Here is a 12818-nt window from a genome sequence, read left to right on the forward strand (position 1 = left end):
TGTGTCGTCCAAGAATCGCATTAAATCTCCGGAAATACTGATATCGAGAACTAGTAGACAACGGTGTTTACAAATAACAACATTACCTAGAAAAGCTTACGCATACCCATGTGGACGAAGCACAATGAGCATTAAATTGACTACGTCACGAATTTTCTGTAGTGTATATTTGTAAAATGTTTTTTGCAATTTTTTTACATGAAAAGTAAGTACTAACGGCACTAAATGTATCCTCAAATTTTTACCTGATAAGATTGTTTTTCAATTAGTTAAAATCCAAAGAAAATCTGGGCGATGTGATATATTGATCACGACAATATCGCTCCTATGCTTAAATGCTTGCTATGGGCTATGTATGGGTCACGAGTGTTTGTTCACATCAAACGGAATAGCAAAATAGGAAGTATAATGCAGCAATTTAACCATAGAAGTGAACGGAATCACTTACATTTTGTGAAAAAGTGGACATAATTTTTTTACTTTCACTATTTACCGTGACGTAATCACTTTAAATAGACTCTGGACTCTGCAAATTGCAGTCCATGAACCCCAGGCTGTCACGAGATTTATACCGATAACTACACAACCAATTTCACAAATAACAACTTTACCTTGGAAAACCATTACACAAACACGTATGTGCGCAATACACGCACCAATAATACACAACAGTGCCGCATTTCTCACGCACAACATTTGTGAATCGTGTCTCGCTTCGCAGAATTGCTGTTTACATACTGCATCGTCATCTCGCAGGGTCCGGCTTGTAAGTGGTGCGGATTTGTTGGGATCTACGGACGACCGACTGTGAACAAAACTGCCTGTAACCAACCACCAGCCCGTGGATAACCTGAGAGCGGGAGGGAGAGGGAGGGGAGCAAAGCAGACAAGGGAGACAAGAGCGCTATATGAGAGGCAAGCGGGGCAAAAAAGGCAACCGGGGCAAAAAAAGGCAACCAGCTAGGCCAGGCGAGAATGGAAGTGGTTTCGTCACTAGATTATGGGGCATGATAACGTAATAAGCGCTAATAAATGTAGACATGCCTAAATTAAATATAATAAGCAATGGAACCTTTATAGCCTGTTTTCCAGGCGCACTAAACGCGGTGTCGTGATATCGCATGGGTTTAATTATTTCCCTCTCAATAGATTATGGAGCATAACAAAATTATTCTGCACAGTTGAGTCACGACATTTGCACCGCCTCTTCCGTCTCTGGGTATTTGAGCAGATTATTCCGTGTGAAGATTTCGCGAATGGCTGAACAGCTAGGTCAGCGGAAGCGGATGCACGCTGTGTCGTGACGTGCTCTATGTGATTATCGCCGCCGCCGCCGCCGCTGCTGCTGCTGACGCCGCTGTCGCCGCTGCTGCTGCTGATTAACCTAGTATAAAACCTAGCGACACGGGTCGTTTAACTTAAGCAGCATCACGTCATATGTTATTTTAGTCGACAAATATCAGTCAAGGTAACAAGTGAAAGTTGCACCACGAATATCCCAAGGTGACGACTGCTACGAGTCTTATGACCGTTAAGTCTTAAGCCGCGCACGCCCGGCGCGTGGGTCACGTACGCGTGACGCGCGTGACACAACAAAAGAATAGAAAATATGCGACGACAGAGAGAAAGTAATCACCTACGCAAGGCGACACTATGACATTTTAGTACCTCACACCTTGATGTCGCATGCCGACTGATAAAGAACAAACAACGAACGCCGCCGACAAATGTGTACTATGTGAACTATGACAACATGAATCGAACTTCCGCGATTTCCAAGGACTTCTAGAAGCTCCAGCTGCCGTTCTCACGTTAGAGAAGGAAGTCTCTCACCTTCAGTTGTCCATAAAATTCTGGAGAAGGATACAGGATTGCACCATCCGCACGCAACAAGGCCTTGACGCGCAGGCCCCGCATTCCCCCAGTTGTATAAATACCGAACAGTTTCGACAGGAAGGCAGACACAGTTCCACGGTGCTGACAGACCTGCTGGGAATCACTACGCTACCGTCACCGCTGGACATCACTGACTTGGACCTGTCTGCTGCCTGCGACCTACATGGCTCCACGCTCGTAGATATGCACTGCATTTGTAAACCAGCCGCTTGTCTGTATGTGCCTGGTGTATAGTATTGATATGTGTATTGTATAGATATGTATTGTATGTGTTGCATCGTATTTACTGGTTGGCTTGCGCAGCCACCTATGTATTGTATGTAATTGTCAATATGATGTTGTTCATTAAAAAATAGAGTAACCGTAGTAATTCTGTGGTTATAGCATTATACTGTCTGTGGCTTAAGTGCAATTGCACACGTATCTGTCGTACAAACGAACCTGGACACTATACGATTACACGTGCCTGTTACACGAGCTCACAAGCTACGCTATAAGTATCACCCAAAGATTCGAGTGCAGATTGGAGTTTGAATCTGTGGACATTTAGCATACGTTAACAAGAGCCGCAGAGCGTCTGGGCTCATCTGAGGTCTGTTGCTACGGTTATAAACGTAACAGCACGGCGGTGACAGCGAACAAATATGTACCGTACGGTATACCGATACACTACGGTATTAACCTCAGCCTATGTACAGCCTACCACGATGAGATGACTTGTGTTGTACGTGACAACTCGGTAGTAGGCTTAACACCGCTTAACCCGACCAGGCTCTGTGACTAACGTCAATATACACACGTCTCCTAACCCTAGCAAAGACCGTTTCTTGGAGCTAAACACCTCTGTGCACTGTGTTGAGAAAATATATCGGCGAGCCAAGAAAGCACATGATCATCCAATGGCCGGGTTGTTGGCGTTTTAATTTTTTTATTTGAGATATTCCCGACATCACCGCGGATTCATGCATGATAAAATACAGAGTCGGAATCAAGATACGAGAAACAAGTTACTAAGCAGCATATATATATATACGTACATATATAAATATTATATATATGTATGTGTGTGTGTGTGCATGCATGCGTGCGTGCGTGCGTGCGTGCGTGTATGAGTGCGTGCGTGTGTGCGCGCGCGTGTGTGTGTGTCTGTGTGGGTGCAAGAGAGAAGTAAACTAAGGGGCAGGTGGCCACGTGTACTTAAAAACGTTCTTTCTGTACCATGCATTTGTTCAATGTGATACGTAGGCCCTACCTAGAAATTGCCTCGCATAACAAATTTAATACAAGCTTACAAAGCATACAAATACTAGCTAGATGCAGCTAGTGTCAGCACGATGAGATGTAGTAGGCTACTATTATATATATATATATATATATATATATTTATATATATATATGTGTGTGCGTGCGTGCGTGCGTGCGTGCGTGCGTGCGTGTGTGTGTGTGTGTGTGTGTGTGTGTGTGTGTGTGTGTGTGCGCGCGCGCGTGTGTGTACGTGCGTGTATGCGTGTGCTTGGGAGAGAGGAAAAAGTAAAACAAGGAGCACAGGTTTCTATGTGTGTTTTAAGATGTTCTTTCAGTAACATGCATTTGTTAAATGTGATACATGAAGATTGCGTCTCTCGTGTCTATACGTATAATTAATACCCGTTGTTACTACAATATTAATTATAAATATACTAATTATGTGCAACACCATGTTGTTCCTCAGGTGAACACACGGTTTTGTGAATGCGAGGGTTCATCGGTGAACTATCAGCTGCCGATCACTCCGTGCAGCACCGGTCGCAATATCGATGATGCCGCCGACGACCCGAGTCCGTGCAACTGTACGCTCAGCAGAGATGGTGTTCCCACTGGCCACCAGGTGGAGTTTGTGCGCTGCAACCTATGCTCTCTGCCTCCATAAGGCTAAGGGCATCCAGAGATATCTATATGTAGGATGCATGCCGTGTTGTAGGCCTTTACTGAATTATGAGACATCTATGAACGCATCCGTTAGGATGTATTTATTGGTCAGATTTATAGCTTCCTGTTAAAGATAGGCGAGAGGGAATGATAGAGCAATGGGATTAAAGAAAGACAAGGACACAATTTGAAGCACTATACATTCATATCCTGATTCATATAGAACTATACTGTAGTGAAACTAGTACATACAATACTATAAAATCATTTTTCAAATCATATCAATAATATGATTATAAAATAAAATTCGAATTTTATAATATAAAGCGCTTGGCTTCGTTTATTTCAGTTATAATTATTTCATGTTAAAACCAATAAGATGCAAACTATCACATTAGTTAAAAAACGATTAAACACAGATATATTCAACGATTTAGGCCCCCCTATGTTGAATTACTGTGCCGCCATGTGGTTACACATCTATATTATCCTATCTTAGCTGCTGTTGTAGTGCCGCAAGGATGTGGAACCAAGGCGAAGAGTTCATATTGACCAAAACCTAGAGTCGCGAGTTAAAGTAACATTTATGATCAAATGCAGCTGGATTGAATTGCAGCAAAACGGTATATACGTAGGTTATACAAAAGTTTTTAGCAGTGAATTCAACATCGACATAGTGGGCTATCGACATCACAAGTATGAAATAACAAATTTCGAAGGGAATAACGTGAGAGACAGACAAACGTATACTAATAAATGCATAAAGTTATAACCTTGACGGAAGTCTATAGGAAACTACAACGCATAGATTCACAATTGTCCAATTATGTTTAGGTTGTAGTAAAACATTGCACGTAGATAAAATTAAAAAAACAACATTATATTTGTAGTTTAATGTAGCATATATAATCATATTCCTTCAAACTTGAAATGTCGCATACGCTACAAAAACACGTTACTTTGCTTTAATTATTCCCTTTTCCTGCTTCATTGAGTAAAATAATAGTATCATTCCAAACCCTGGCGGAGACAGCGGGAACAAGGGAAATAGTTGCACATCTCGATACAGTGCCGTAATATAGTGTGCAAGGATTTGCTACGATCATTGCCTATATTCCAGAACCATATAGCATAGACCCATAGACCTACTCAAGTTGTGAGACCCCCCAAAGATCTAGAAAGCGGCGTAGTAAAATCTCCAGGAATTTTCTTGGTTTTCTAGGACCTGTACGAGCCTCGTGTAATCTAGAATATGGTGCATTCAGTGACAGATGTCGCTCGAGTCGACGATGACCTTTCTCTTCCAGCCGAAGACAAAGAAGCCCAAGGTTGCTCCAAGGACAACGCCCGTGCACAGCCACGCATTATACGTCATCACGACGAGCATGAGAAAATAACTACAGATGACTTGTATCAGATGCAGCAGTGTCTGCAACACGTGCACCACGCTGAACAGCCGCCTGCAACACGATCAACAACATTATTATATTTATAAACAATTACATGATAATTTATTTACACTTGCGCTAGATCTTATTCGTAGAGCTGATCCTAATTTTAGAGACCTAATCTTAATCGGGTAAGATTGTTTTTCAACAAGTTAAAAATCCAAAAAATCTGAGCGATTTGATATATTGATCACGACATTAAATGCTTGCTATGGGCTATGAATGAGTCACGAGTGTTTGTTCACATCGAACCGAATATAATAGCAAAATAGGAAGTATAATGCACCAATTTAACCAAAAAAGTGAACAGAATCACTTACAGTTTGTGAAAAAGTAAACATAATTTTTTTACTTTTACTATTCACGGTGACGTAATCACTTTAACCTATGTTAAACAACGATGTTTAACATATAGAGCTGACCTTGATAGAGTCCATGTTGGCAGTTCCTGCATGGTCACTGCGACCAAGATGGAATAATTTTGTTTACCCGGATTTTTCTTGTTCTCGTAAAATATCTCCAACTCTCGCTCTCTGTGCGCGTGCGTGCGTGTGTGTGTGTTTCAGTCTGCTCGTCAGACCCCGTTTAACCTAGTCGTATTCACAGTGAGGCCGGGTATAAGGCCGGGTATATATTATATATATATATACAATATGGTTTTACCCCGAGCAGCAGGATCCGTGACTCCGCGTTTCTGAGTATACGGTCCGATCTTTCGAGGTTCGTGCATATGCTGTATAGCGCACACACGCCTTCTGCGCTTGCATGAGTAAATTCTCTTGCCAAATCTTCAAGCCTTCGTAGATCAGCGCCAGGGTGAACACAGCTAGGGCGGACCAGATCATACCTGCAAGATACCCGTACATGCCGACGCATAGCTGAAACACGGATTCAGAGCATCGCTAACCTTATCGCTCACGAATACATGAATACCCGTCCGTATAACCACGAGCGATATCTTAATACGGCAGTAATACGCGTCCGTGGAAAGAAATCCAATTCATTGGCCGGTTGTGTTTGCGATTGCCTAACGCGCTCTTTTCGCGGATTATTTTGTGAAGGGGAGGGGCCAGTGGAACGGGAGAAGTGCCGGGCCGGGCGCGCCCAGCGGCCGCGGGGCGCGGGGAGAGGGGGGCGCGAGCGCGGGGGCGGAAGGCTTGGGGGCGGCGCAGGTTAAGCGGAGGCGGACGTGGGGCCACACGGCATTCGCGTGGTGCGACCTATCTCGCGGCTTTAACTGCTCCGGCGAGGGCACGGTAAAAAGCCGGAGGCGTGAGGGCGACGGGGGGCGGGGAAGCGGGCCGGTGGTGCGAGAGCGGGTGTTGTGCGGCGGCGGACGCGAGGCGCAGGCGGAATGGATCGGGAGAGTGTGGTGCGGTGTATGACACAACAGCGTGCGTGGCGGTACTTTCATGGCGTTGTGGTGCGTGCACGCCAGTTTGTGCGGGGGGTAATCTAGGTGCCCCCGTGCAATCTAAGAATTATTGATAGGCAAAATATCATGTGGTTATTTTTTTCAAAACCCATGTCGCTGTCACGGGCGCACAAACATGCTAACGGTGGTTGTTGCACACGTATATATCTTATAATTTATGATTTCAGAATGGGGTAAACTCATCGCAATTTTGCGTTAACACAGGAATTCGTGCTTCCAGCCCCAGAATAACATATTATCGCGAAACACGCTTTTACCAAACAGACTAAACGCTGATTACAACGCCCAACGGCAGCCCCATTTTCTGCTGCAAGCAAATTACTTAACCCTATGGCCACACCACTTGTGGTTCCATATAACCCGTCCCCGCTATTCATAAAAAGATCGTCTGCCACACTACAAAATTAACAGCTTACTTACTGATAATGACTGCGCTGCTCTGATAACAGTTGGGTTTACATTATTAGACGGAAAATCTAAGCCAGTCAACTGAGTTGGGAAAAACAAAAAAAAAAAAATAACTTTTCAACGTTCATATCAACATTTCTAATCAGATGGTTAAAAGTATTTTACGATTACATGACGCAGTCGGCCAACAAACGTCGTCCGCCAGGTGCGCACGGGCGACGTGGGATCGTATTAATTCGCGACAGTGGTTAAGTATGCGGTCTCCCGGTTGTGTGAGGGGACACACCTGCCTAGATGGGCTATTAATATTCGCACGGTCCCCGAGCAGGAGGTGCCCTGCGGCGCGCGCACGTCGCGCCACCAAAAACTTTTAACAACTCGCTCTCTCACATGATTTATGGCGCATAACAACATTATAAGCAACAATCCTATTGGGACTAATTTTCACATAAATGCTTATAAATAATGAAACAAAATGGCACTGCGCAGGAGATAGTGAGTCACGACGGTTTGCACCTTCCCCCTCCGTCTCTGGGTATTGAGCGATCTCACTTCCTGTTGTAATAGCATTTCGCGAATGACTGAACAGCGGAGGACTCAGCGGCCAAGCGGATGCAAGCGGGGTACGTGACGTGTCTTATGTAATCTATGCGCCGCAACCGCACGCAGCCGCACGCTGATGCTGCTGTCGCCTGTGCTGCCTGTCGCTGCTCTGCTGCTCGGCCTTCATAATATAACCGTGTGCAGCCGGGATTTTCTTACCAGCACAACTTACGCGCGCGGGAGCACTGACAGATCATGCAGCGATAGACAACATGAAGTCTCATATTTCTGCTTTCAGTCACCTTTGCTGGGTACGTACATGGTTGCATTCCGAGTCTGTGGCGATATAGCCTAGCTTGGAACAACACGGATGAGACCATCACATTATTCATCAACTCAGTGAGTTAGCGACACTGTATAGAGACGGACACTTGTCCATAAGCGATCTTCCCTTCAGGAATATAATGTACCACCCCACTACCAGACTAGGAACGACGCCGGGGGACGTGTTTATGAAGGCCACTCTTGGGTTTCCTTTGGACCGGTCCATGCAGTGTTATTTGATATATTCTCTACTATAACTCTAAGTCTGTGCCTACCTGACGCAGTGGGGTGAGTACCACGACTTTCTTAACGACGTGGTTTTCATACGTAGCATATGTTTTCAGGTGGCCGTCTTGTGCCGTCCTGATCGCAGACGTGGGAGCACGGTAACATATTTTGAATAACTTCTCTTGCATCGCCTGCCCCTTGGCGGTAGCCGGCCCCGAGCCTGCACGAGTGCTGGAGTTACGGTCTGGGACCGGCGGAAGCGTCTGCCGATGACACCATGCAGACGGCAGTTGCGACGTGGTGGGAGCCGTGCCAGCACTGAGCATCGCGTTGGCTGGAAGGTAAGCGTGACTTCAGTTTCGATGTGCCTTGATGGGGATGTTCGTTGCTGTTGGTCGTGGGCTCCGTTGAATAATGAGTTGGGGTGTATTTTGTGTTGTGAGATTCTAAATGTCTATGCCGGTTGGACAATATGTTGTGCTGCCTGAATTATGAATTTTTTCGTCAAACCTCGTGCCGTGGTGGTGTACATCATACATATGGGCTCGCTTGTCTGAACCTTTCCCTTTCCTTCTCATCCTTTCTTTCATTTTTCTCTCACTCCTTATACCCCTCTTTTCATATGTCTCTTATCTCTCACCTTATTCCATCTTACTCTCTTTCTTCATTTCCCTCTTTCTGTTTATCTCTCCATCTCTTGTCACCCTCTCTGTCGCCTCTCTGTCTGTCTCTGTCTCTAGTTTGACTCCTCCTCTCTCTTTCTCCTATCTTCTCATTTCCCTCCTCCTCCTCCTCCTCTCCTCCTCCTCTCCTCTGGCCCTCCTCTCTTCCTCTCTCTTCCTCTCCACAATCTTTTCTGCCCTCTTCGTCCACTTCCATCCTTTCGTTTCTCTCTCATACTTCCCCATCTTCAAGTTCCTCTTAGCTTAGTCGTCAACATTTTATATTCACATCTGGGGGTGGTCTATATCTTCTCGCGCTTTTACATTGCGCCAACACAGTCAACATGGCCACAATCCTCTCTTCTGTAGACTAAGCTTGCTATACGTATCGCTTACTGCACGCAGGAGAGTCAACGGGCGTGAACATTCTCATAACGCCGGAGCTGTCATGATAGCGCGACTACTTTCAATTCACCAATTATATCATTTTCTATTCGAATTTTTCTACTCTAGGCAATAGCGATGTGAATCTGCGTGTTCTGTGTTTGATCATCACCATGCACACTCATTTCAGACATCATCACGCGCTGGGGCCTGCCACAGTCAAGCAGACAGCGCAGTGCGACGCTTCTATACTCACCTGGCCGACAACCTCTGCTTTCGGAGAATCTAACCGCAACGGATGGATGGCGAACCCGGTAATCAACCTCTGCAAAACCTGGTACACTCGGAGAGGACCGGCATCGGCCACTGGTACCAGCTTCGAATACATATTCATTGCGGCCGTATGGAGTGCCTAGGAGCGCATATATCACGCGTATCATGCGAATCTCTCCTCGACGGCGGAGCGCTCAGGTGAAGGCGGACCACTAAATAAACTCATCGTTCTCATTTTGTAGTGGGAGTAGTTATTTTTAAGTAAAGATTCGGCGGACCCCTCTCTTTCGCATCACGGCATGAACCCTCGAATGAAATTAATCGTGCCTTTTTGATGCAGGCTTATAAATCTTATGTAAACGAACATTGATTTCAGCAGCAGTCTTTCGGGCCTGCCGGCCGGAGCCATGAGATATTTAAAGCTGGATTTACCTTAATAGACTTCTCGAACTTAAAGACTCACACGTCGACAGCGGTAACCAGGCTTAAGCCGAGGGACAGCTTTTAGGTCACTATATAATGTGGACTGGATGTTCACCGGGACAGGCAGTATAACTGTAGTTTCTACCGACCACCGATAAGCTTCGTTTTGAAACTGAAGTAACCGCTATATGCGCGCACTCGTATTAACGGACTCAGAGAGAAATCATAGCTAATTACGCCCCCTTTTACACACTCCGCCAAAAATTGCCACGAGCGGTCCTTATTCAAACAGAAAATTTGTTTTAATCGATGACATCAGGTAGCGCCTCCTCATTATATCCGCTACTTAAACCCGTACTAGTAAATTATCTTGGTAGTTAGTATATGGTTTTCGATGATGTTACACATCGTCAATTGCCACATGTTGTGACAAAAACGTTTACCTCCGGTGTATGAGTATTATTGTCGTTGCTAGCGACATCTTATCAATAAATAACGAAAATCCAAAATGCACAGTTCTCCTGCTTTCGATTTTCGACATTTCATATTCCTATACCATGTTTGTTAACAACACACGATAAAATGATCATTATATAGCCGCCGCAATTATATAATAATAATAAATAATATAACACACACACCAAAAACATAATGCCCTACTTCAAAACGCGACGATGACGATGACCCGGACAATTCGCTGAGCGGCCTCGGTCATCTTCTGAATTCACGGACATAGCCTGTCCTGTACTGCTGACAAATGGGTTTCACTAAATATGGGCAAGTGAACTGCCTTCTCACCCGCACGCACTCACACACGCTAAACATAACGCACTTTGAAAAGTATTTTCATATCTTATGCAGGCGTGGGGGGGGGGAGTTTTCATGTGGCTCCTCAGTGCGTGTCGCAAAATCCTGTATATGCTTTCTTAAAATTCTAATGCCGCAACCTGTTACATTGCCGACCGGCCCGTCTCGAAACCCGACACGTAGAAGCGTATTACGTTATTTTACGCCCGGGTGTCCGACCTGCCTGTTCAAAAGACAGTGAAGATGTCAACAAAGGAACATATACGAAACGTGCTAAAATAAAATGATAGATTGCCAGATAAATGCAACAAGCCTTTACGCACAACAAACATACACAACATAAATCATGTATCACACAATGACGATACCGAGTTATTTTGAATAATTATATACATAATAGACGGACATCATTGCTGCATTGAAAGCGCCTCGTGTAACATCTAGGATCAGAAAAACTAGACAGTGTTAATACTAACCGAGACCTACGCAGCCGTCTCTTCCCGCACTCACTGATTCCTCCCCTCAGTCTTTCCACCCTTCACCCCTATAAGATTTATTGCCAACAGCCGGTTCACAACGTCATTGTGTCGTACCAAAGAATTCGCACGTTAAATCTCCAAACACAATATTGACTATTCGAGGAACAACTAGTAGCACAAACTGTCCAACGCACGCTCTGGTTTACTAAATACCACAACATTACTAGAAAAGCTTACCGCACATACCCATGTGCCACCGACAGACAATGAGCATTAAGATTAGACTACGTCACGAATTTTCTGTTAGTGTATATTTGTAAAAATTTTGTTGCAATTTTTGTTACATGGACAAACAGTATAGTACTAAACGGCACTAATGTATGCCTCAAATTCTTTTACCTGTATAAGATTGTTTTTTCAATACGTATAAAATCCAAAAAATTGAGGCGATTGATATATGATTCACGGACCATATCGCTCCTATGCCTTAAATGGCTTTTGCTATGGGGCTATGTATTGAGTCAGAGTGTTAATGTTCACATTCAAACCGGAATAGCCCAAACAATATGGATAAGATACTCAATTGCCAGTATATTTAACCATAGAACGTGAACGGACATCACTTTACATTTTGTGAACAAGTGTGGACACTAATTTTTTACTTTCATATTTACCGGTTGACGTAATCACTTTAAATTAGACTCATGGGACTCTGCAAATTGCCTAGTCCATGAACCCCAGGCTGTCACGAGATTATATACCGATAACTACACAACAATTCACAATAACCAACTTTACCTTGAAAACCATTTACACCAAAGCACGTATGCTGGCCGCAATACACGCCCACCAATAACCTACACAAACAGCTGCGCATTTCTCCGCAGCACAAACATTTGTCGAATGGATGTCTCGCTTCGCAGAATTACTGTTTAAATAACTGCATCGTTCATTCTCGCATAGATCGGCTTGTAAGTTTGGTGGCAGGTCATTAACGGGCGAATTTGTGGGATCTACGGCGACCGACTCTGTGAACAAAACTGCCTTGTAACCACCAGCCGTGTGGATAAACTGAGGCGGGAGGCGAGGGAGGTAGGGGAGACCAAAGCAGACAAGGGAGACCAAGAGGCGCACCTCATATGCAGAGGCAAGCCTGCGCCCCAGGGCAAAAGGCTAACCGGTGGCATAAAAGGCAACAGCTAGGCAGCCGAGAATGGAAAGTGGGTTTCGTCACTAGATATGGCGGCATGATAATAAGAAGCGCTAATAAATGTAGACATGCCTAAATTGAATATAATAAGCAATGGAACCCTTTATAGCCTCGTCTTTCCAGGCGCACTAAACGCGGCTGTCGTGTATCGCATGGGTTTAATTACTTTCGCCTCTCAGTGATTATTGGCAGCTTAGACAAAATTTATTCTGCACAGTTGAGTCCGACATTTGCACGCCGTTCTTCGTTCTCTGGGTATATCTTGTAGCAGATTATTCGCGTGTGAAGATCTTCGCGAATGCCTGAACCAGCTGAGATCAGCGAGCGGATGCACGCTGTGTCGTGACGCTTGCTTCTATGTGATTATCGCGCCGGCCGCGCGCTGCTGCT

General features: G+C 44.8%; 1 protein-coding gene across 1 annotated transcript in view; it reads right to left on the bottom strand.

Annotated features, from left to right (window-relative positions):
• Window positions 1–4113: 4113 nt before the first annotated feature.
• LOC106817682 (high affinity copper uptake protein 1-like) overlaps window positions 4114–12818 on the bottom strand; it is a 21135-nt gene continuing 12430 nt past the window's right edge. Inside the window, exons 2-3 of the mRNA XM_014822368.1 lie at window positions 5916–6099; window positions 4114–5264 (exon numbers count right to left, since the gene is read on the bottom strand). Coding sequence (XP_014677854.1) covers window positions 5066–5264; window positions 5916–6099 — 383 coding nt within the window. The 3' untranslated portion in view covers window positions 4114–5065. The remainder of the gene's footprint in view (window positions 5265–5915; window positions 6100–12818) is intronic.

Source organism: Priapulus caudatus, unplaced genomic scaffold (assembly GCF_000485595.1).
Source record: "Priapulus caudatus unplaced genomic scaffold, Priapulus_caudatus-5.0.1 Scaffold1827, whole genome shotgun sequence".
Classification (NCBI taxonomy): Eukaryota; Metazoa; Priapulida; class Priapulimorpha; order Priapulimorphida; family Priapulidae; genus Priapulus; species Priapulus caudatus.